This window comes from Apteryx rowi, unplaced genomic scaffold (assembly GCF_003343035.1).
Source record: "Apteryx rowi isolate R43461 unplaced genomic scaffold, aptRow1 scaffold_316, whole genome shotgun sequence".
Taxonomy (NCBI): Eukaryota; Metazoa; Chordata; class Aves; order Apterygiformes; family Apterygidae; genus Apteryx; species Apteryx rowi.
The window spans coordinates 733,303-757,764 of NW_020449597.1; the positions used below are offsets into that span (position 1 = coordinate 733,303).

The 24,462-nt window shown below is 50.3% G+C and overlaps 1 protein-coding gene across 1 annotated transcript in view; it reads right to left on the reverse strand.

Annotated features, from left to right (window-relative positions):
• PCDH1 (protocadherin 1) overlaps positions 1 to 24,462 on the reverse strand; it is a 58,853-nt gene that overhangs the window by 26,803 nt on the left and 7,588 nt on the right. Inside the window, exons 3-4 of the mRNA XM_026070664.1 lie at positions 20,704 to 22,896; positions 1,300 to 1,519 (exon numbers count right to left, since the gene is read on the reverse strand). Of these exons, the coding sequence (XP_025926449.1) occupies positions 1,300 to 1,519; positions 20,704 to 22,896 (2,413 nt within the window). The remainder of the gene's footprint in view (positions 1 to 1,299; positions 1,520 to 20,703; positions 22,897 to 24,462) is intronic.

Here is a 24,462-nt window from a genome sequence, read left to right on the forward strand (position 1 = left end):
GCAAGAGCATCAGATGGATTTCGGAGCCCTGCCCGATCTGGCACCACTCTGCCTTGCTCCAGCAGCTGCAGCATAGTGAGTTTCAGCATTACCCCAGGAATTAGTCAGAAAAGAAGCGAGAGATGTTCTGCTAGACCTTCAACGCCATACATTACCTCAGCCTCCATGTATTCCTTAATAGGGGGACCCAGAAGGTTTTCAGGTCGCTAGACCATCTGAGCACACTCTCAACAATTTTCTCACTATGTACAACCCTGTCCCAAGTCAAGGATGTCCTCCAGGAGTAGGAGGAGAATTCAGAAAGACCCTTTGCACCTCCTCTTTCTCCATCCCAGAGGTTCCTTTGGCCTTGCCAGCTCCATTGTAACCTCTTCTCAGTACAAGAGCACAGAAGGCAGAAGATACAGGAAAGTAGATGTTATATGCACAGCCAGAGACAAGTCTGAGGAAGCAACTTAAGCTGGCCAGAGAAGATAGCTTGGGGAAGTGGCTGGTTAAGGGTAGTCAGGCAGGCAGCACATAGGCAGCACAAGGAGCAGAACTGGAATTGAAGCTGTGCCAGGGACAGGGAAAAGCCAGCTCTCCTGCAGTGAGATTGCAGAAACACCTCTACTAGGGTGCTCAGGTAAAGGTGGACCTGACCAGGAGGCAATCTGAAGGGCCCAGCTGAAGGTAGGGCATGGTGTTCTGGGRTTTGCCACCACCACGCCTCTCTGATTCTCCACTCCATGCATTTCCTCACCACAGTTTGTGATACTAAACCTGTTCTCCCTCTCTGCTTCCTGGGAGACTCCCACAGCTCCAAAATCCACCACAGCACAGAGGGTTACATCACACCCCAACTGCCCCTATATCCCTGCCCTCTGCTCTGCCCCAGGGGCCAGGAACCCATGGGACCACCTGACTGCAGAACACAAGCTTTCCATCAGCCTGGACTACAACACCCTCTGCAAGCATGCGTGCTGCCATCACAGAGCAGTCTTTTCGCCTCTCCCTCTATGTTGTGCCAAACCCAGTTGCTTCCTTGATGCTTCCCACTCCCTCCTCTCCTGTTTCTCTCCAGACTTCCTCACGCTCACCCATCTCTCTCCTCCCTGCCTCATCCTGGCTAGTCTCTGGCCTTGAGCTTTACCTCTCCTCCAGCCTCCCTGCCCCACCAGACCACAAGTGGCAAGCCTGCCCTGCCCCAGCTCCTTGCCCCATCTCACCCCACACCAGGGGAGGTGCAGCTTTGAGGCTGAAGAGCCTCGTATGCGGGGTCCTGGGAAGGGGGCAGACATGTGTGCTGCTAGCTCCTACCGTTCTCAGGGTGCTCCATTTCCCCGATGCTGCCGTCAGGTGTGGTGCGTTCATAGTGATCCTCAGGCAGGGCTAGAGGCCCAATGCGGGGCCCTGACGATGACTTGCTGCTTGGGGTCTCTGACTCCTCCAGCCCGCTGTCATAATAACTATGCTGGGAGGGATCCTGCAGGTCTTGGGCCTGGCTGGCTGCAGAGAACGTCACTCGGCGATGAGGTAACTGGGAAAGAAAAAAGCCAGTGCATCAGCCACCCAGTAGATGAAGATAAGTGGTGGTCATCGGACCCAACCTCTAAACAGAGGCAGAACGCTCCCTCCCAGCACTCTCAGAACCACATGGGGTCCAACATCAGCCCTCGCCATCCCTAAAGCATGCCTGACAGACACAGCTCCGGGCTCCATCCCAGCTCACACCATCCCATGCTAGGAGCAAACACCGAACAGCCCCCACTCACCCTTGACCCAACAGCTCCCTCTGACTACATTACCTCTCATGTTTCATTCTCCTGACCAACCTYCTCTTCCATCTCACAGCCACCCCTTGACAGACACCATCTCCCACCTCAGGACCCTTGAGACACAGGGTCCAGAAAGGTCACCCATTAGCATTGTGTCTTGAATCACAGACTGACCCTCAGCCTGAACACCATCCTTTGTCTGGGGTCACCACCGCAGGGACACAGCTTTGCACTCAGACTCAGTTCGCACCATTTGTGCTCCTGAAGACCCCCGCCCTCACTGACTTCACTTCTTCTGAGAAGGTCTCTGATGGGATCATCTCTCAGCTCAGAGCTTCCAGTGACATCATTCCTCGCCTTGCCAGCCTCTGACCTGGCATCATCTCTCATCCTAAGAGAATCTCCATCAAGGGTCAGGATCATTTCTTTTGTCTGCTTCTTAGACATTTCAAAGCCCTACTCCATGCTTTCTCTCCCCAGCTTTGCCTCATGCTTGGGAGGAGCTCCCTGTAAACAGCCATTAAGCTACATCATTATCCTCATTCAAATCCTTCCATAAAATTCTTATTTGTCATGATTACTGAGGAACTGAAAAGTGTAACACAAGTTTGGAGGGCAAAGTCAGGATAATCAGAGCACAGAATGACACATAACCACCAAGGGAGAGAAAGGGACAAGAAATCATCCTATAAGCATAATAGAAAATTCAAGGAAGGAGCTATCTAATGGGGATCTGAAGGTGATGGGGAGAGAGAGGAACCAATGCACTGAAAGATGGCATGATCTAGGCTGAAGTGTTGAATGCCTTTTTTTGCTGCAGTCTTTACTAAGATTGAGTGGCAATCAGGCATCCTACACAGCTAGTACCAATGAGGAAGGGGAAGAAATTCAGACTAACAGAGGGAAGGAATACACAGGGAGTATTTAGATGAGCTAGCTGCTTTTAGGTTGGTTGGACATGATTAAATTCACCCCAGGTGCTTGGAGACCTGATTTAAGCAGCTTCAGAGCTGTTAGGGTTTCTTTTTTTTCTCTCCTTTCTTTTTCTTAAAAAAAAAAAAAAAGATTTTATAAAGGATGAGGGAGGCTCAAGAAAACTGGGAGAGCACTAAAATAGTGCCTGTCTTTAAAGATGAGAAAAAAAGAAGAGCTGGAGAATTATAAAACAGTTAGCTTAATTTCAGTTCCTGGAAAAATACTGAAACAGATAAAAGATCTCTTTGTAAGTACCTATGAGATAACAAGGAAATGAGTAACAGCTACTGTAGCTTTGTCACAAACAAACACGTCAAGCCATTGAACTTCTTTTGAAAAGACATCAGGCCTTGTGGATGGAGGAGGAGCTGTAAATGTTATATCTTGGCTTTAGAAAGTTTTTTGACACTATTTTGTGCAATATTCTCATAAGTAAGGCGGGAAAACAGTTTAAGCACAGCACAGTACTTCAGTGCTTAGGCAATATAGTGCAATCCACTGCAGGGTGGATGCAAAGCATTTAGAAAGCTGTATTCAGGAAGTTATTTCTAAAGACAGGTCTTTCAGCTGGCAGGATGTATCAAATGAAATTCTTCAGGTTGCGTCCTGAGTCCATTCCTAGCCTGTATTTTCATTAACTGCTTAGATGACAGATGTGGAATATATCTGTCACATTTGCACACTTGGGAAAAATAATCACTGCATAAACAGCAGGCTAGCTGAAGGATTGAGGGTTACAACAGATCATGGGATGACTATCTGTCAACAATGTCAAACTATTACAAAAAATGCATCTATGTTGGGATGCATAAACAGGAGCTTTGTTTTTAAGTCACACAGTGATCTGTCTCCTCTGCTAGGCTTCAGTGAGGCTTTAGATGAAGTGTTGYGCCCAGTCTGAGACACTGCACTTCAAGAACATGTAGACTGGTTAAGAGGAGAGAAACAAGAATAGTTAGAGGTCTAGAAATCATGATAAACAGGGAAAGATTGAAGAAACTGTTTTGAGGAAAAGCGGGCTAAGGGGGACAATGGTAACAGTCTTTAAACTTATACAAGCCTTCTGTAAAGACAAAAGCAATGGACTGCTGGTATACCCCATGGATAGACAAAAATGGCCTTAACCTGCAACAAGGAAGATCTAAGTTAGTCACTACAGAAAAAATATAATGGTAAGTTTAGAGAAGTATGCTAGATTGCCAAAGCAGATGGTGCAATCTTTTTCATGAAGGGATAGACAAATACCTCTTAGGAGGTAGTCATATATAGCTCAGGAATAGTTTAGGACAAATTAATCTTGCCTGAGGCAGGAGAATTGCATACAGACCTCACAAGGTCATCTCCCAGACCATTTTCTAGACTGTGCAGCTCTGTAAGGCCTAGAAAACACTTCACTGTTCTGATGTCATTGCCCAACATGCTAGACAATGCCGACCCACAGCTTCCTCCTACACTCTGTCTGAACTGCTTCCCTCCATCATCTCAGCTCATCTTTAGCTCAAACCCTCTGCCTTCACTCTGTGCTTGTAAAGCCCAAAACCAATGGCTAGGGCTCCATAGGGTGCCTGCAATTGTACAAACAAACAGCCTCAGAAACCCAACTTGTAACAGCTACTCTCCCTCCCCTGAGGGGTTTCCTTCCCAACAGCATCACTTTTACTTAAAAGAACACCAATTTTAAATGTCAGATCTTGCCTGGCAGCCGTTGTAAGGATTCTGCTCTTCACTGCAGAGCAAAGGCAATCCACACTCACCCCTGCTCCCCTCTGACCCCTCCATGGCGGCATGACACTGACAGAGGTTAGTGCCCCCCCCCAACAGTTTCCCCTGTGTCATGACAAATACACTTCAAAAATAACAGTAGCTTGTGTTTGGCTGAAGCTCTCCATCCAGAGAGACTTGTTTTGGAGTCACCAAGAGACAGTGAGTGCATTTGTCTGGCTCTGAGTTACAGAAAATTGGGTTTTGTTTGACTTTCTCTGTTAGGTTAAAGAGCCTTTCAGCAAACAGTGTTTTCTATACAAGAAGCTGCTTATACATTGTAATCAAGGTACCTCTCAATCTTCTTTTTGAGAAGTTAAACAAACTGAGTTCCTTAAGTCTCAACCTACAAGGCAGTTTCTTGAGCCAGCAGATCAGTTCTGTGACTCTCATCTTTCCTTGCTCCAATTTTTCTCCCTTCCTTGTCCAAAGTAATCCACAGAATCATGAGCAGAATTCCTGGAGCCATCTCACTAGGGCTTTCTGCAGAGTCTTACTTGTACTCCTAACTCTCACATTTATTCATCTGAGGACTGCATTAGCCCTTTGGCCGGACCACCACAAGAGCTCACGCTGAGCTACTCATCTAGTGTGACCCTTAAATCCATTTTATAGTTAGTGCTTTCCAGGATATAAAGCAGCATTCCTTATTTCTAGGTGTACAGCTTTGCATTTGGCTGTGTTAAAATGCACTTTGTTTAAAAGGGCCCAGTTTACCAAGCAATCTGGATTGCTCTGCATGATTGCTCTATCCTCATCATGATCTCCCACTTCACCAATCTCTGTGTCAGCTGCAAATTTTATCAGCAGTAATTTTATATTTACTTCCAGATCATTGATTACAATGTTGAATGGCAGCAGGCACAGTACTGCTGCTGAAGAGCTCCTCTAGGAGAAACTTGTTCCATGAGGATTCCCAATCAACAACTGCTTTCCTTTTTTAAGCTGTCAATAAACCAGCTCTTCATCTATCTAGTAATGCCTTACTTATAATGTATAGTGTTAATAATAATAAACTGAATTATCAACTCAGCATCTTTATGAAACTCTAAGTTGATCAGCTGCACACTGTAATCTTACAAGAACCTAAAACCAGTTCTGATGCTTCAGACTTGTGGGTATGTTTAGCACAGATCCTGTTCCTCACAGTAGCCAAGATCAGATGCCTGAGGAAAGGTTTAGGAGCATGAGCTGCCATATAATGACACTGCCCAGTATCCTTTTCCATCCAGCTGTGTTGACTGGATTCAATTCTATTCTYGTCATTTTGTTTTCTGCCATAGCTATTAACCCTGTTGTTCCCAGGGGATGGCAAGAACAAGGTGCAGTCGCACATAGCACCCTACTCGCTCGTTCAGCTGGCACCATTACATCAGTACTCTCCTGCTCCTCTGGGCCCTTCCCAGGACCCCCAGGCCCATTAACACCCCAGGACCAGAGAGTTTCTACTTTAGATCTTTGAAGACCATTTGGTGCAAGTTATCTGACTTGATTATTTCAAATATCCCTATTCAAGGAGATTATTTCTAATGTCGTTGTAGTTACCAATGCATTGGCAGGTACTGCATCCTACACTGTTCTGTCTCAAACCTAATTACTAGAACTGCTTATTGAATACTTTTGCATTTTCTGCATAATTAACAATTTTGCCATCTTCATTTGGAAATGATAATTATTGGATTCCACATCTTCCTAGTACATTTTTTAAGTACTCTTTATTGTGCTTAGCCTGTCAGAATTGATTTTTCCCTGATGTTTTTGTGTTTCCTTGTCAATTTTCTACATCTCATAACTACTCATTTCTACCGATGGCTGTATGCTCCCTCCTTCTTTCCATGTTTTTTTCTTGTATTTACTGATTTTCCAATTCTAACTGGTCTTTCCATTTTGCCACTGCAAAAGGGATCTGGGGCAAAGTTGTCTATTGTCGAAGCTGGGAATCATGGCCCTTTGACAAACCATTTTTAAGTACTCCCTAGTGATCATTCTCATGCTCCTGATGGGAGAACGTGCATGTGCCAGCCCGTACAGCTGCAGAGGAAACTGAACCACACTCTGCTTTTTGTTGGGGTGACGGACACTGGTTGCTGCCTCAGGCAGTGGCTAAAGTTCTGATGAAGAGTTTCTTCTCCTGGTAAATCCTGACAGTTTCTGTTGTGCAGCAGCTCAGTTTTTTTCCTGAAAAAGGAATTACCCCCAGCTCCTTACATTTAATGAACACTGTTCTCTGTGAAGTGGTCTCACACTTTTTTGAGTCCATATCTACTTTTGGCCTCCACAGCCAAAAGTAGGAATGAATTCCCTACGTGGGGAATATATCATGTGGAAAAGCATTTCCTTTCGGTTTTACATGTGCTGCCTAGTAATTTCCTTGAACTTCTCCTACCTGCAGGGTTATCAGAAAATATGAGTGATTGCTCCGTGCTCTATTCCTTTCCAGKTTCACAGTCCCTGCCAAGGGCTCCTTTGTCCTGACATCCTCCATCTTGGGATGCCCCATGAAGCGACGCCATCTGCTATCCCTCTTGCACCTCTCAGGCACCCTCTCAGCTCAGAGGTTTCATAGCACCTTCTCTCTCTTTGGACAGCCCTGGCTTTGCTCTCTGAAAGGATGGAGCCAAAGATGTCCCCTGTCCTTGCCCCGAGGGGAACGCCGCCTGGACCACAGCCTGCCCTGTGACATGCTGGAGCAACAGCTCTCAGCCTCCTGCCAGGCAGTGAGGGGCTGCACCATCAGTTTCTCCCATTCAGATGAGTTCTCACTGAAAAAAAAAAAAAAAAAAAAAAAAAACCCTTCCATTCCTTACAGTCTAGGAAAATGGGTCTGACAATGGCAAAATGGCACCCTGTTGCTTGGCAATCCTCTCCCGGGGAATGTGGAGACAATTCGCGTGCGGGACCTGCTGCATTGAGGAGGGAGATACACATCATGGCTTGAGCTGAACTCACAGCCCACATCCGCCAAAAGGGGACATCCCTCTCTCCTCAGCCCCTCTCTGTCCCCTGCCACGCCTGACCTTCAGTCACACGTCTCCAGCACACATCTGGGCCCATGCTGAGCCGACTCTTCTCATTAAATCAGGGGAAAAGAAATACAGACAAAATAGGAGCAGGGAACGGATGGGAGGATACTGTCACACCCTGAACATGTGACTTCACCTCCTCATGCAGAGCCTTGCATATGCTCCAGCATGGACAGCACAGGCTGAGCTGCATAAGACCTTTGGGGTGGAGATATGGTCCCATTTGATAGATGGGAAACTGTGCTGTTCATAAAGGAAAACTTAAAATAAGCTCCAGGCACCCTGCAAGCAGGGACCGTGTAGAACAACAGCACCCATAGGGATGAGCTACCCTGCTTCCCCAAAGCCTGGATTAATTCTGAAGCAGTTACRGCAGTAGAAATGTCAAAATTATTAACTATCTCAGTGCTGATCTGAAAGCAGGATCCACAGCTAATGTGCTTATCTGGCAGCCCCTAATTGCTCCTGTGCCTCCCCACATGCCAGAAACCTCAACGGCCTTTTAGCCAGCTGCCAAAGGAGCTTGCTTCCCCAACAGCTCCCACAATGCAGCAACTCACAGGGCTGAAAGTGAAAGGCAATGTCAGACCCAATGCCCAGAATATAAAAATAACTGACAAGGGAGCCATTGTAGCACATGATTTAGTCAACTTCAGATGAATTCATGAACCCCTCTCTTTTAAAACCAACCTGGAGCATTGCAACATCCCTTGTTACTGAAAAAAAAGAAGATAAAAAGCCCCAAACTACACAGATCCAACTTTTCATATATAGAAGCTTTGCTGCACATGGGAATTATTTTACTTGTTAGTGTCATGTCTGGAGAGGAACACAGCTCCTGTGCAATGCAATGCAGGCTTCAGAGCAAGCAGCTGAGGGGAATCTTATCCCCAGCGGAAACCAGAGTGAGCATCTAGGAAGGCAGGACCAGAATTGCCCGAAACTGTCCAGGGTAATGCTCTAACTCTAGGAAACCAGATACAGGCTCAGTTCATGGCCATAAGTAATTGATTGTTTTACAGCTCATCTGAGCAGCAGTATCCCCAGCAGCACATGCTTCTGCTACCATTTTGGTGTGAGGACAGAACCAGCATGGATAGCCCTTCCCATTGATTCCTGTGTTATCTCTCAACAGCACACTATCTAGCAGCTGCATAGGCTTTTGGAGAAGAATCCTGCCATGAGCATCACCACTCCTCCTGCAGCACTGCGCACCCACCCTCACACCCAGGGCTGTGGTGTCCACATGTAACATGAAGAATTCACAATGATATGTGGTACCAGACAGAGCAGCACGATTAGGAAGGGTGTTTGCATGTGAGCAGCAAAGGCATATGCTGTCTTGGCTTGGTCTTACCCTCCTGGCACCTACAAGAACCCTCTGCTTCTCAAGAATTGCACTTCTCCCTCCTGTGCCCCTCTGATCCTCTTCATCATCTGCAGATCCTAGCTGCCCCAAATATTCCTCCCCACCCTGCCACCAGCATCTCCAGTCCCAGTTTTTTCTTAGGGACAAGACTAACTATCACATCGCAAAGTGAACCCCGGACCAAGCCAGAGCTGCTGCAGTTCCCTGCAGTACTGGATTGCTCTATTTCAGCATTACACAAAGGAAYTGAGGAAAGAGATGGTGCAGAGCAAGGGAACCAGTCCCTGGGGCTCTGCCTGCTCAGTGGCAAAGGAGGGAACAAGACAACCAGGCATAACAACTACCTACCTGCAGCAGACCCATGCTCCAGCCAGCACAAACGACTCAGAGGAAGGTATAAGGACCCTTCTGTAAGCAAAGGTATGGTCCACACATCCCTGTAAGATCCCTCTTGCTTTCAAAAAATTGTTTAGCCCCTCCCCAAATTTTGTCATTGAAAGTGATGTCTCAAAATGAGCACTGACAATGTGGCCTGGGCTAACAGACCTTAAAGCCCAGTTTTCTGATCTACCAGTCTGGCTTCCTCCAGGGCTCAGGTCAGCCAATTTGCAAGGGTTGCCTCTATCACAGCTACTGTGGTTGCACAAGGCACATTAGCAGCAGGGCTGCCAGTTCTGGCCCATCTCATGTTCCTGAGATCTTGTTTGATGGCTGTGCCCTGCTTGCCAGGTCCTTGCATACATCCCTTCCAGGACTCTAAAGGGAGAGTTGTTCCCCAAAACTCTTTAGCTATTTCATTGTCAACAAATGAAACTACAGGAGGAATCCATAGTTGAAGGAAAGACACCAAGGAATCCATGTGGATAACACTTCTAGAAACCAGGTATTATTAGAAAAGCAGCTACTAACTCTTCAGAGTGACTACTCATGTGGGCTTCACTTCTGACAATTAGCAAGCGCTGACCTTGCAGTCAGAAGAGAGGTGTTACAAGTCCTGTTGAAATAATGACAGCAGAATAGCCGTCCTAAAATGGACATCAGTTCCTGAGGCAATATTTAATGAATGTCTGGGTGAAAATGTGGTCTGACTCCACACAGGTGCCCTAAAGCCTCCTGAAATTTGCATGCTGCTCAAAGAAGCCGCCAAAGCCTGGTGCCAGCCTGCCTGGTCAGATTGAATTTATCTAACTTGTAGCAAAATCTAATGCAATTAGAAACCCATTTAGACAGTCTCAGGATGGAGACTGCCTAACCTCTCAGTCTATCAGAGCTCTAAGCCCATCAAGGATGTTCAAATTGGCTTTTCTTTGGTTGAAGTGAAGACTGGAAAGGAAAATATGGAAATGAATCATCTGAACGGTGACTTGTAAAATCTAAAGGGGTCATAATCTTTATGGAATAATTGGAATGACCGTGGTGTCCTGAAATGTCTATCACCTTCAAGCTGCTAATAGAGCCATTTCTGTAGATAGTTGCTATAGAGCAGAAATTGCTCAGGACACAGGAAGAGGTCTCATAATCACATTGAAACCATATGATGATCCTGGGGAGAAAAAGGTTCCAGGACTGGGAGAAATGCTTGAATAAAGCCCACAAGGAATCTAACAGCTGTAGAGTGGGAAAATAATGTTGGGCAAATAATGAGCTAATCTGGCTGCCAGTTGCACCCAGTAGAGCTGACAGACTATTGAATATTCTGGAGAGAGCAGGGGGTCTCAAGCAGTAGACTCAGGCCTCTTAAACAGAGATAACCAGGAATGTTTCAACAGAAGGCTTTGCATGGAAAAAATGTCAATTTTTTTGAAATCAGATCTTTCATCAAGTGAATGTCGTGTTTCAAAACTGGGGAGAATATCTTAGTTGACATGTAAAAATGAAAAAGTGATGTTCTTGCAAAGCTAATTTTCACTTCAAAATTCAAGACAAATACTCATTATGAAGTTTAATTAAAAACATCAAAGTTAGAATGGTGCCTTCAGAAATTCTTAGAAATATAATATATATACATACATACATATACATACGTACATAGATACAGAGCGAGTGAGAGAGAGAGACTGATTTCAGGCAAAACAGAAAAAAAAAAAAGATTGTAAATTCTTGCTTGTTTGTTTTTAAATGTAAAATTTTCCCCTGATGGGGAAATGTTTTGTAACCAATTCTATTTCAAAAGGGAAGAGGCAGAAGTTCTTTCTGCTCTGTTAAAGAACAGTGTCTATTCCATAAGGCTATGCACCTATATAGTCTAGATATCAGCAGAGTTCACTTCAGTGGAAAGCAACCAACCTGCACCTAATGTGAACCATGATGATTCTAGGTAAGACAAGAGATCTTGCTTTCATTTGGAGAAGTCAAATAAGTAAGCCAAGTAACATTGTTAGGTTTGTAAAGTCCACTGATATTGCCTGCACTGATCTGGCACTGGCATTCCTCCTAGCACAGGACCCCTGGTACGCATGAGCTGAGGAGATACTTTGGCTCAGGATCTACATACATGGTGATGAAGGATCAGATGAACTCTGGCTTGGGCCATAATTTGATTGAGAAGGCCATGGAAATCTGTGCCTCATGGCAGAACAAGGAGTGTATATTTGCCAAGAGGTTGGTCTTCCTTTCTCTCACTCCAAATGACGAGACTGGGGACCAGCTAACTGCTCTTCAGGTTTCAGTAGGTGAAGTGCTGGGGGCAAAGAAGTGTAAGGGGAGGTCCAGGGTCTAGGGTGTCTGGGAAGTGGGGAGGCAGAAGCAATGGAGACTGTAGGGTTAAGCAGTGAGGGTTTCAGGGCAGGAAGGTGAAGGAGCATCAGGACCCTGCAGGGAATGCAGAAACACAGGGAGATCTGGGACAGGAAGGAGACTGCACCTGACTGCACCTGAAGAGTGTGGACTGAAGGGTCTGATGAAGGGAATCACCCTCCCCTTGTGCTCTGTGCTCCAGGTTACATGCTGCTCCCGAATCTGCCTGACAGATGGGTCAGGGCCCTGACCAGTTCTCTGCAATAMTTCCCGGGACAGCCAAGCTGCCCTGGTCCCCAGTAGATGCATGGTTGGCCTGAGCACTTATTTCACGGTTGCCGGCTTGGTGTGGCCCAGAAGCAGGTCTCCGCCTAATCTTGTAAAGCGGATCCCATTCTGTCATATCGCACCCACCCATCCCAGTGTAATGGACCATTACCCCTCTGTACAATGACATGAAAAATCCCCTTCCCTGCCCAGTATGATCTGTCCATGAGGAACAGCCTTCATAGTTTGGAGTATAGCTGTCACTATGCCCTCTCAACATCTTGAAAAACCGCCAGTGTTCCTGCCTACCCTTTTCAGTATGGGCAGCACCAACATTCACCGAGTACACTGTGGTAAAACCAGGATGAGTGCAAGAAGAATCAAGTGTCATGTCCCTCCCAGAACATCTTGCCATATGTCTCCAGGGCCTGTGGGACCACCTGGGCAGGCACACCCCTGCCAGGAGCCCGTGATGCTCTTTCTGCATCATCTCTGCTGCATCCCAGAAAGAAGAGCTGCCCAAGAGAGATACCACAAAGCCCCATGAATGAGTCCAGGACACAAGCACTATGTGAGAGATGGAGGTGTTGTTTGACAAGGCTGGAGCCTAGCCCATTAAAAGCAATAAAATTTTGAAGCAAGTCATTGAAGAGGGAAGAAATTGGCACAGTGGAAGGTACAAAGCCTATTGCAATGTTGTCTCCAACCTGACTGGTAAGAATAGCATGGAGACTCTCACAAGAGCCTTCAAGAACAACAGTCTGTCAGCTGTGTGAACACCTCTTGTGAAATGCGTATGCCTCATCCAATGTCAGGATCTCTCAGGATGAATCTCTAGTGGGCTACTAATTCTGTTGCCAAGATCTGCTGCTCTACATTTAATCCCTTACCCAGTTTTCAAATCCTGCATAAGTTGTCAAGTCCTGGGCCAGACCCTGCAGATCCTGACTGAAAGAAAATTCCCTGGGCAGTAGCAGAGGTTCCCGAGTTCTGCTCTCTGGGCAAGAGACATCCTGCTAGTCTATAAAAAACTTTGATTTACTTGAAATGCTCTGAAAAAGCATCCCAAGCTCCTCCAGTCACTCCCAGTGCCTTGAATCAATGTCACAGCACCCTAAAAGGTCTTGCCCAGCCTGAATATTAAATAAGGTCTCTTCAGACATCTGAAATACTGACTTTGGTTTCTACTGGGCTTGAGTGCCTTTGATGAAGAAACAGAAAGACTAACTGATTAGTGTAAGAGGAACATCAGACTTCAAACTGGCAAGACATTAAGAGCAGGATCTCAGCCATGAGTTTAGACAAGAAGTTTCCTGCCACAACAGGTACACTGATATACACCAGACTCTTCCAGGCAGCAGCTTTGCAGATGCTCAAGAGCACTAGGGATTTTGGAGCATGTGAAAACCAGGCCATGTGGGAACTAAATAGCTCCAGGCTTTCAAGTTGCTTGGGCCTTTAGAGATGTCTCCTAGGAGTTGAATCAGGGCACTCTTCTCACATTTCTTTTCTGTGTTTCTATGCAGCAGGATCAATCCCAAGGGAAAGGTGGTGATTTGTTGTCCTTCCAAAATGATGACTCTAAAGACGGCTTTGAAGAATCCTGCCAAGATCAGCAACTGCCCAATCCTACTGTGTTTAGATGGTAGACCAGGAGGTGGGCATTTTGTGAAGAGGTGCCCAGCAGGATGCTTTCTTCTTGGGGCAGGGGCATCTTTATGCATATTTGCCCTGGATCCACAAGGAATGGTTGTGACTCGCACAACTGACTGCCAAAGTGGATGTAAATTATGAGATAACATACATGKTTTTTCTTGCCCTTTTAACAGGTTGCTGCCACAAATCTACTCCCTATCCACTACTTCCTGTGAACATTTGAGGGACTGTAGCAGTAAGTAGCTCTTGCTGTGGGAAACTATCAGTGCAAAACAGCTAAGAAGCATTTTTAATGAATCTTGAAGAGTTTTCTTTCTGTTCCTTTGTGTGACCTCCTCTTCCTCAGGTACTCTCTTCCACAAAGTTGAGTCTAGAATCCCAATAAAAAAAAGATACCTGTACTCTTGTTGGGAATTGGGAACAGGTCCTCAAGTGTGAAAAAAATCAGAAAAAAATCTCCAGAAAATCAGAGAGAAAACAAGGTCGAAGGGAGACTTACTCGGGGGGGGGGGGGGGGGGGGGGGGGGGGGGGCTGGATGAGTCTGACTTGCAGGTGACTCTGGCTCCCAGGGGTAAAACTTAGATTCAGCTTCTTTCAGATTGGACTGATGGACATCCCAGCTAGAGCCAGAGGTAACAAGAGCAGGATCAAGGTGCCAGAGGTGGCCTGTGCCCCTGCGACTGATCTTCTCCTCACCTATGCAGGGAAGTCAGACCTTGTAGCACAAAGGAAGCAGAAGGTTCTTGACTTCTCAGGATTTTTTCCTCTTTAATGGCCAATAGCATGAACCCCATTTGAGCTCAGCTCTGCTCTGCCTTAGTGGGATGAAAGCAGAGCTGAAGTTTGGTGCAGAGGGCTGGGAACCTCTATCTGAACAGGTCATTTACTCAGCTAAGCAGAGTGTGTGCTTATTGGAGCACTAAAGAAGCAGGAGATTGTGAGAAGAGTCCTTTTTGGAGTCATCTCCATCAACCAGCTTGGCTGTGCAACTTGCAGAGCAGTATGTAGGCTCATGGCTTTCCCATGGAGACAGGCTATGCCCAGGGATTAATGGGCAGGTGCTTTCACACAACAGGAATGTGTGAGAATGGAGGGTGGATAGGGAGGAAGGTGCTTTGGGCTTGGCATAGGGATCAGGTCCAGATGCCGATTTCAAAAGAACATGAGGTTAAAGGGATTTGGTAGGGTGTTGCAGGGGCCGAGAAGCATCTTAGACACTGCAAGATGATAGTCTCAGCACTGAATGTCCAAGACACACGAATGATGAACAAGAGCTCCTGCTCTTTGTGATCTACCTTAGCACAGCCCCAAGGAGCCTCATGCAGTTAAGCCATGTGCACAGCTGCACGGCTCTTGCACACAATTCACACCACGGGTCCCAGGTTGGSGCCTGCCAACTGAGGGAGGTGGACCACAGGCCTGATAAGCTAGAGAGCAGCTCTGGGGACTCCAGCACACAGCATTCACCTCCTTGCTGCTGCCCCATGTGCTCTCTAGGCTGTCTTCTTCATCCTGAGCTGACCCAGTTCCCAGGGACAGAGCTGCCATGTGTCCCTTTGCTCCAGGCTCCCCTATTCTCCCCCAGAATACCCCACCCCATCCTGCCTTACAGCATGCTGCCTTCTCATTACCCCAGACTCCACCCCATCCTGTCCCAGAACATCCTGGCTCTGTCCTCACCCAGGAGGACCCCACCCTCCACCCTCTTCTGCTCCATTCCTTCTCCTGCTGCATCCCACCCCAGAGTGGCATGGGCTCCAGACACCACTCTCTGCCCTTCACCCCATTTGCAGGCTCCTTGCTATCTGTCTTTCCACCCATGCATATGGATGACAAAGAGCCCAGGGACACGCCCTGGCAGAGAGCAGAGTCGCAGAATTGGGTTTTGCCCCGGGATCTGGGTGACTGATTAACCAGGCTGCAGGGCTGGGCCCCGTTCCAGGCTGGTTTGTGAGCGCAGAGAACAGCACTGCAGCTGAGAGCCTGGCCGAGCGGGCAGAGCAGTGCTGGGAATATCAATCAGCGTACCTTGGACCAGGCGACTGCCCGCACAGCCAGCGCTTTCATAGCACAGAGAATCCACAGCTCGGCTGCCGGAGCCAGCCCAGGGAGTCAGCCCTGTGCTGCAGAGGTCTCAGCATCCCACTGTAGAGGGGGCAGCAGGCAGGCAGGCATGTTGGGGCCTGTGTGTGCTTCCGGGAGAGAGTGATGGGGAGGGGAAAGAGCAGGGAAGGGGAAAGGCCATTCATTGTCCAAGCAGAGCAAGAGGAAAGGGGAGAGATCAGATCAGGAGAGAGGGATAGAAGAAAGTAGATACAATTCTGAAAGGAAAGAGGGAAGGTTGGGGAAAAAAAGAAGCCCTCCAGATCCAAGCTAGGGAAGCCCCTATTCACCACAGACCAACACTGGCTCCCAGGGCAACAGGGAGGGAAGAGTCTGGAGGTCTGAGAAGCAAGGAGAGGCAGGGAGGTATGGGCCAGCACTTGTCTCAACAAGGTGGTAAGGAGGACCTCTCCAAAGCTGAAGGGCTCAGGGAGCTGCAAGGCATCCAGGCAGCCCCATGCAGGGTGGGCAGGCTGGGCAAACCTTCCAAGGGAGCAGAGGACAAGGTCCCAAGTGCTAGTGGGGGCAGACACTGTCAGGTAGGAGAGACCTGATGCTCTCCTTGATGGACAGAGACAGCTAGTGCTGTTGCATGCAGACATCCTGCTTACAGAAGAGTCATCACATGTCTAAGGCCACAGGCTATGTACACCCCACTGTCACCTCTCCATGCCATACAGTCTGCATATAATCCTGTGTCACCTCTTTCTCTGGTACCGGTTTTGCACACCACATACCACTCCCTCTTGCAGTCCAAGCTGTGTACACCCCAGTGCCTCCTCTCACTGCTGTCCAGGTTGTACATATCCCACTGCCACCTCACAGAGCTTCTACCTATCCCTGTGGGTACCGCATCCCGGAGGAGATACAGGCTCCATACCCCTCACATAGACCACCTACCCTGACTTACACTCTGTACACATGCTGCTGTCATCCCCTGTCATGTACACTGTGCACACCTCTGTCTCACCACTCTATGGAGTACAGGCTATGTACACCCACATTGTCACCTCCCACACAGAGTACAGGCTGAGTACACCCTGCTGTCACCTCCCCCTGCAGCACAGTCTCTCCACACCCATGCTGTCTCAGGTTCCACAAGTCAGGCTCTACCACAGGGCTTCCCCCCAGCTGTGGCCTAAGCTCTTTCTTTTGAGGTCCCAAATGCCTTCCAGTACTCTCCCAGGCACAAGCACCCCAGCGCCCTCCCTTCCATAAACCCAAGGCCCTCCCAACACAGACAGTATTGCCAGGAGCCACTGCATGTTCCTGCCTTGTTCGTAGGGCTTTTGGCTGCTTCACCACTTCCCCAGTGGCCATGATAGTGTCTGACCTGCTCCTCACCCCCTCCTGCACTTCCCTAGCTCCTTCTAGCTCCCTGCTGACACTCAGTCCTGCTCCACATTCACAGGAGTTTTGCAGATCCCAGTTACTCTTCCCAGCACATCTGAGAACCAGCCCCATAGTCTTAAGGGCCTTACAGGCACATTCCCTCAGCTGGTCACTGCATGCTAATGCCAAATCTGAACCAGCTGTAATTGATCTGGATATTAGAGAGTAAGAGGTGAGTTGCAGTGTCTGGGAGCTGCTCCCAAAACAGTGTCTTTCTGAAACAGGGGAAAACAGAGCAGGTCCCCCCATGAACCCTCAGCTTCACCTGCAGCTCATTGCTGGATCCATTTATCAGCTCATTCCACATGAATGACCTTGAAAAAATCCACTGACCCAGGACAGTAGGAGACTTTCCCAGACATCTGACAATACCTAAGCCTGCAATTTATGGGCACTCTAAGCTAAATTCTAAAATAAGACAATTTCATTTCTGTCCATTACAGTTACAATATTCCTCTTATCCCTCCTATAGAGAGTAATTAATATTGCACTGTGCTCGTGAGCCTGCAGGCAGATCCAAGTGCCTCTGCTCAGCTCACTGTAGCACACTGAAGTTACCACCACTCAAGCCAGCTTCTCAGATGGTGTGGGAGCTGTAATGAGTCTGAGCAGTGCTGGATTTATGCAGCGAGGAAAGGATGTAGGGTAGCCCCCCCCAGTACAAAAAAGTCTTAAAGCATAGAGCCTGGGAAAAGTGTAGAACAGAGGGAGACACTCCCTGCTCCAGTGTCTGAGAGGTTGTGTTCTCACTCCAGATTCTTCAAAGAGGTGCTGAGGACAAGGAAGAAAGGGAAATTTCTTTCAGAAAGTTCCCAGAGGGAAGCAGATAGTAATGCTGAGCCAGGCCCCCAGACTGCCCAGCCCAGCCCTGCAGGAACTAGTTATTTAGGTGGTTGCTGGTGTCTCCTTTTCTCTTTTGTAGCCATCATTCCTCCCCGCAGGCCCCAACCCAGCCTGCCTAGGAGGCCCAGACACTTCCTGGACAGTTCATGATAAAAACTTATGCTGTTAGCAAAACAAACTAGAAAGCTGTGAGAGCCAACACTGGCACAGGACTGAAACCACCAAAGCCAGAATCACTGGTTTCTCCRGATGATCTAATCTCTCCAAGTACCAGATCTCTTCTTTTCCAGAAGTCTGGTGCAGCCGGTTGGAGCCCTTGGGAAACAGGTGAATCTGGTGTGACTGGCACAGGGATTTCTGCCCCAGTTTGAAACAAGAATCCTGAGAAGGAGGAGGGGGCATCTGGGAAGGAAAAGCCTGAGATCTGCCCCATGCTGCACTGCTGGAAGGAGGGGTGGTGTAGGATATCCCCACCCAGGCTGTTTGGGGACTGGGAGTCGGGTGCTATGCTGCATTTGCCTGCCAGGAATTCTCTCCAACCTCTTTGGAGACAAGAGCCTGAGGAAGCCCCGGGGCAGCGGTGTCACTCCCGACCTGCCCGCAGGGAGTGGCAGAACGCCTATCCAGAAGCAGATGGTCTCATTGGGGAGCATGGCCACCTTGCTCCATCGCCCTCCGGCAGCTGCCGCCAGGAAACCTGCCTGGGAAGACCTCTCCTTTGCCGCAAGGGTGCCCGTTGCATCCCGGAGTTGGAGGGAGAAGGTGAGTGTCTTGCTTCAGGTGCTTCCCCCAGCGTTGCTGATGCACTGAAACTCTATCTGCAACACCGTCCTGATTCCAGCATTGCAGCTGCTGAGAGCCAAGCATCTTTTGGCCCTCGCCAGCAGGATCTGGGCCATGCTAGCCAGGCACAGTGAGGCGGGGCTCTGCTCCTCCATGCACTGGCCTTGGAAGACAGGAGTTCTCCAAAGGGCACAGGGATGAACCAGGAGAAGTCACTGCAGGGGGATATTGGGGTTGAAGATAGCTGGGTTGGATAGTCCGTGGCTTGGACTGTTTCACTCCATGTCTACACATGTCCACGTGCATGTATATGTACATGAGTGTGTTGTGAACCATGTCCTGGAGGAAGCTTTCTCCTTAGAGAGCCTGCCAGTAACTAGAAATGGGAGATGTCAAGGGASAGTCAGTATTGCAAGGCATCTGGAGTGGCCCTGCTGGGGCATGGTGGAGGGTTTGTGATGGCTGACCCACAGAAGCATCACTTCTGGCACTCCAGGACCCGGGGGCTGTGGCAGCTTGGGACATGGAAGACACACCTGGGAAATTGCAGGCAGCAAGAGCAGCCTCAGGGGCATGATGGAAAATAAGGCACAACCGTTCAAAAATAGAAAACTTTATTGAAGTTAAATCCAACAGGGCAGCAGAGCTCAGCCCCATGGCAGGAGCCCAGCCTGCCACTTGCCAGGGTACAAAGAGTGGAGCAGGGGTCTCCACAGGGGCACAGAAGATACAGTACAGTGGGGGAGCAGGTGGTCCTCACCCACAGGCCACCAAAGTAGGCAAAGACACAGGCACTCATTTCCCCTCTCCCTCCCCAGCTAGTTAAGGATAGGCCCGACAAGTGCCAAAGCAGAAACGTGGTGCAAGCTGAACTGGCCAGACAGCCCAAGGAAAGAGGGTTCTGCAAGCTCCGGACCCCTCCAGTCACTCCACAACCTCCTGAGACAGCTCCAAGCTCCAGTGCACACCAGCGAGCAGCCCCTCCCAGTACGCAGCCAAGACTACCTCTGCCCTGCCCCGCACCAGCAGAAGTCCCCAGCTAGACAAGGAGCAGTGACCCGGCCACAGCACGCAGCAGAGACCCCAATGCCCCACACCTCAGCCGACCTCCTTTCCCAGCCCCACACAACACTGACCTAGCCCAGCCCTGGCAGACAGCAGTGACCCCCCAACTCTGCCGGCCCCGCGCCGCCAGGGAAGAGCACTGCACGGAGAAAGCACTGACAGCTTGGATCCGCTCTCCTCTGCAGCGGCCTCGGCAGAGACTGCAGCACGGCTCCCGCAGAGCCGTAGCTCTGGGCCTGATGCTCGCACTAAAGGAAGCCTGTTTTTCACCGCTTCTGCTATGGCAAAGGGCCCAAGCCTCAGGGAAGCCAGAACCCAAACCTGGGAAAAAGGCAGAGTTTTGCTCCCCCACCCTGCCCCACCTGCCCGGGCAGCCACAGTGGGTGCAAAATTCCCTTTCAGGCTGCTTTGCACATGAATTGTAAAAGGCTCAGCCACACCAAGAGAGCCAGGCTGGCAAAGCAATGTCGCCGCCTCCTTCTGTGCTCTCCAGCCCTTGGTAGGACTTGAAACTGGTTGCTTGGAACTTTAGCAGGGAGCAGGACCAGTTTCTCCTCCCCATGAATCAGCCCAAGGCACTTGCTGAGTGGTGGAGGGGGGTGGGCACTGTGCTTCTCGGTGCTCTCAAAGCTGGTCCCCAAACAGGGACCCAGGAGAGTCGGATTTCTTCCCTGGGGCTCTCCATGCAGAGGGACATACATGCAGGGCCCTTCACGTCACTGTAATCCAGAGAGCGCCACCAGGACCCAGCCCCAGGTGCTCTGACAAGGGTTCCAATAGTTTTTGCCCCCCCTTCCCCTCCCTGTCCCATGATTAGGCTCCGTGGCTAGACTCTGTGGTCGTCCTCCGCCAGCCCCCCAGGCAATGCATGCAGAGCTCAGGGCCAGTCCACGCTCACTCCCACACCTCTGTCCAGATGGCTCCCCGGTGTAGAGGGGGGGCCGCTGCCGACCTCAGGATGAGCTCTCCTACCTGCTTGTTGGTGTATTTCTGGGGATTGGTGCGGTAGCTGTAGTCCGAGTACTGTTCGGAGCCTGTCGAGTTGTTATCCCCGGTGCCAACAAAGGTGTTGGTGGCTGGCAGGTCCTGCACCACTTGGTGCTTCTTGGAAGCAGAGGGCGACTGAGGCTGCAGCTGGATGGAGGGTAGAGGTGAGTTGGAGCGGTAGTGGCGCCCCAGGTCCGGGCTCCCTGGTGGGTAGTTGAGGGGCAGGTGGATGCGGGGGCTATCGCTGACGGAGTCATTCATGAGGTTGAACTTGAGTGATTTCTGCAGCCCTGTCTCCTCCTCATCCTCTGTGGGCTTGGGTGGCTTTGGGGACTTGCTCTTCTTCACTTTATTCTTACTCTTACCACTCTTGCTGGTCTGCTTAGGTGCATACAGGTCCTTCGTCTCCTTCTTGCCTGCCTGGTAGCCACTCTTGGCCTCCCGCTGCCGACAGTAGCGCACCAGGACAACCAGCACGATGACCAGGGTGACAGCCACGATGCCAGCAATGACTCCGAAGAGAATGTTGCTTCGTTGCTTGCTGCGCTCATATTCAGGGTCACCAGCAATGTCTATGTCAAGAGGTGTGTCCAGGCTGTGTCCCACCAGTGTGTCCAGCAGGGTGCGGTTGGCCAGCGTCTCATTGACGTAGAAGTGCACCAGTGCTGTGCCATGCCGTGAGGGCTTGCCCTTGTCATTGACGCGCACCACCAAGCGGTGCAGGCCGTGGTGCTTGCGCAGGATCTCCTTCTCCAGGGTGATGTCTCCACTGTGCGGGGAGATCTGGAAGAGCTCAAAGGGGTTGCCTCCTGTGATGCTGTAGGTCAGCTCCGCATTGACACCAGAGTCAATGTCCTCTGCCTTGACCTTGCTCACTTGCTGACCAGGACTGGTGTGGGGCAGGATGTGTTTGTAGGTGGCATTGGAAGGTGAAGTGATAAAGGGGGCATTATCATTCTCATCCAACACATTGATGGTCACCCCCACATAAGCGGACCTAGGAGGGTCCCCACCATCCACAGCCTTGAGTCGGAATGTGTACGTACTTTGCTGTTCCCGGTCAAAGGAGATGCTGGATAGGATGGTGCCAGTGCCATTCTGAATCACAAAATCCCCATTGTCTTGCTCCACAGACAGTTGGATGCGGGCATTTTCTCCTTTGTCAGCATCAATCACCGTCACCATGCCCACAGGGCTGAGGGGCGGCATGTTCTCCATCACTGAGAAGTTGTAGCCGCTCAGCATGAACTTGGGGTCGTTGTCATTCCTGTCCATGACGTTGATGGCCACAGACGCTGTGCCCTTGAGGCTGGGGCTGCCCTTGTCTGCTGCCACCACCAAGAATTCATAGCGTTCCCGCTGTTCTCGGTCCAGCATTGCCTTCACTCGGATCTCCCCAGAGTCGGGGTCAATGGTGAAAGAGCCCTTGGAGGAGGGGTCCATCACCAGGGAGTAAACCAGCTCGGCATTGGAGCCGCTGTCAGCATCACTGGCACTCACCTCCATCACCAGGTCATCGGGCTCATTGTTCTCAGGGAAGGACACCTCAGTGGAGCTCTGGCTGAAGACGGGTGCGTTGTCATTCACATCTACCACCTGCACCTTAAGGGAGTTGGTGCTGGAGAGGGGTGGGTTCCCCGAGTCCACTGCAACAATCTCAATTGTGTATTCCTTCACCGACTCATAGTCCAGCGGTGTGGTGGTCTGCAGGAAGTATTTCTTCTTGCTGTCGCTTCCTGTTTCACTGGCCTGCCGCAGCTGGAATGGGACATCACCAGCTACCACACAGGTAACAACAGCATTTTCACCTTCATCTCGATCAGATACCTGCACCAGAGCCACAGCTGTCTCTACTGGCACATCCTCTGAGATGTTCGCCATGCCATCCTGGTGGGTGACAAGCCCAATGCCCCGGATCTCTATGGAGGGAGCGTTGTCATTCATGTCTTTGATGGTGACCACCACCTGGGTGCGGGCGCTCTTGGGGTTGGCCCCCTTATCCTTGGCCATGACGGAGAACTTGAGGATGCTGACGTCCTCCCGGTCAATGGGCCCCTGCACAGTGATGAGCCCTGTGGTGCGGTCAAGGCGCAGCAGGCGGCGCACCATGTCTGAGGCCTGGTGGAAGGAGTAGTCAATTTCGGCATTGGCGCCCTGGTCTGAGTCGTTGGCTTTCACCTGAGGGATGGAGGGAGAAACGGTGAGCGGGAGGGCAAGCTGCGCGAGCCCCTCCACAAGCCACTGTGCTGCCCTCAGAGGCCTCCCTTCAGGCTGGCTGGGGGGAAAAAACAGGATTTCCTCTTCTGGGGCCAAGGCCTATGGGGCAAAGAGCCTGGGACTGGAAAAGCAGCTGGGAGCAGCCCTCTGGCAGAGAGGCTTTTCCCTGCTCTTCCAGTGAAACCGGCTGGGCGGGTGAGGCAGTGCTCCCCTCCCGGCCGGCTCTGGCATGCAGGGAATCCTCCAGGAGCCAGCGCCGCAGCCCCGGCAGCAGCGGCAGCGGCAGGGAGGGAGCACGGGGCTGCAGGCCCACCTCGCTCCACACCGCTAAGCCCTCTCTTCCCGCTGCTGGCAGCGCTGCGCCACGCTTACCCTGCCCGTTCGACTCAAGCACAGCGCCAGAGTGGAAGGGGGACTCGAACGGTGGGCCAGCCCCGGAGGAGCCGCCTGCGCCTCTGTGCAGATGAGCCGTGGCCTGCGCCGCACGGCACAGGCGGCAGCTGCCCATCCTGCCACCTGCGGGGCTGACGCCTGCCAGCGGAGGTGGCTGGGACATCAGGTCGGGCCAAGCAAGGCTAGGGCATCAGAGCTGCAGCAGCTGCAACCCAGCTTTAAGGGGTGCAGCCCTACAGGGGCTGGGGCTGCCCACACTCTGCACGGCACCAGCCTTCTCCGCCCTCCTGTCAGGACCTCTGTGTTCACATAAACCTGCTTCTACGCCTATTATTTGCTTTCTAAAGAAGATGAGGTTTGTCCAACTTTTGCCTCCCTAATCGGCTCTCCAAGCARCCTCTTCTCTGCACCATTTGCTGCTCTGCCGTTATCTTGCTCAGCAGATTTGGATGGAGAACGAAAGTTGTTAAATGTAAATTCCACCTTTTACCTCCACTCACAAAAAAGGCGGAAGTCATTTTCCCCCTCAAAGATAAAAGCTGAGCAATGGCAGCAGTGGCATCTCAGCCCATTCTCCTCCCGGCCGTGCAGCTCCCTTATCTCCTTCCAACTTCCATTCTCTTAACAGTGAAAAATGAATTCTTAAAATTCACATCAGAATTAGCAAGCAGATGAGAGCTGGCCGCGCTCCGCTTATTAAGATGGCAGCTGCAGATAAACAGATGTCTGCTACTATCATCTCAATGCCCCCTCCAAGCCAAATCCACAGAGATCCACCCCCTTGGGCTTCCTCGGCCAATTCTCGCTGCTGCCTGTGACAGGGCAGAGCCCCAGCCATGGCAGAGCCCTGGGCACAGCAGGACACCCCTGGAGCCATGGGCAGCGCCCCAGGCAGACATCAGGGAAGCTGCCTGCTCACCACTCCCGAGCGAGCCCGAATTTCCATGAAACAGCCAAGGGAATGTAATTTATGAAAGGGTCCTGGCAGGAAGGCAGGCTCCTTGTGGCCCACAGGTCCCAGCCCTCTTCTGAGACCTGAAGCCTTGCTCCTAAATATCCATAAGCCCTGCTGCTGCCCCTCAGACACGGCCTGCAGCCCCTGTCCTGGCTACAGCTTCCCTCACATCCTTCCCA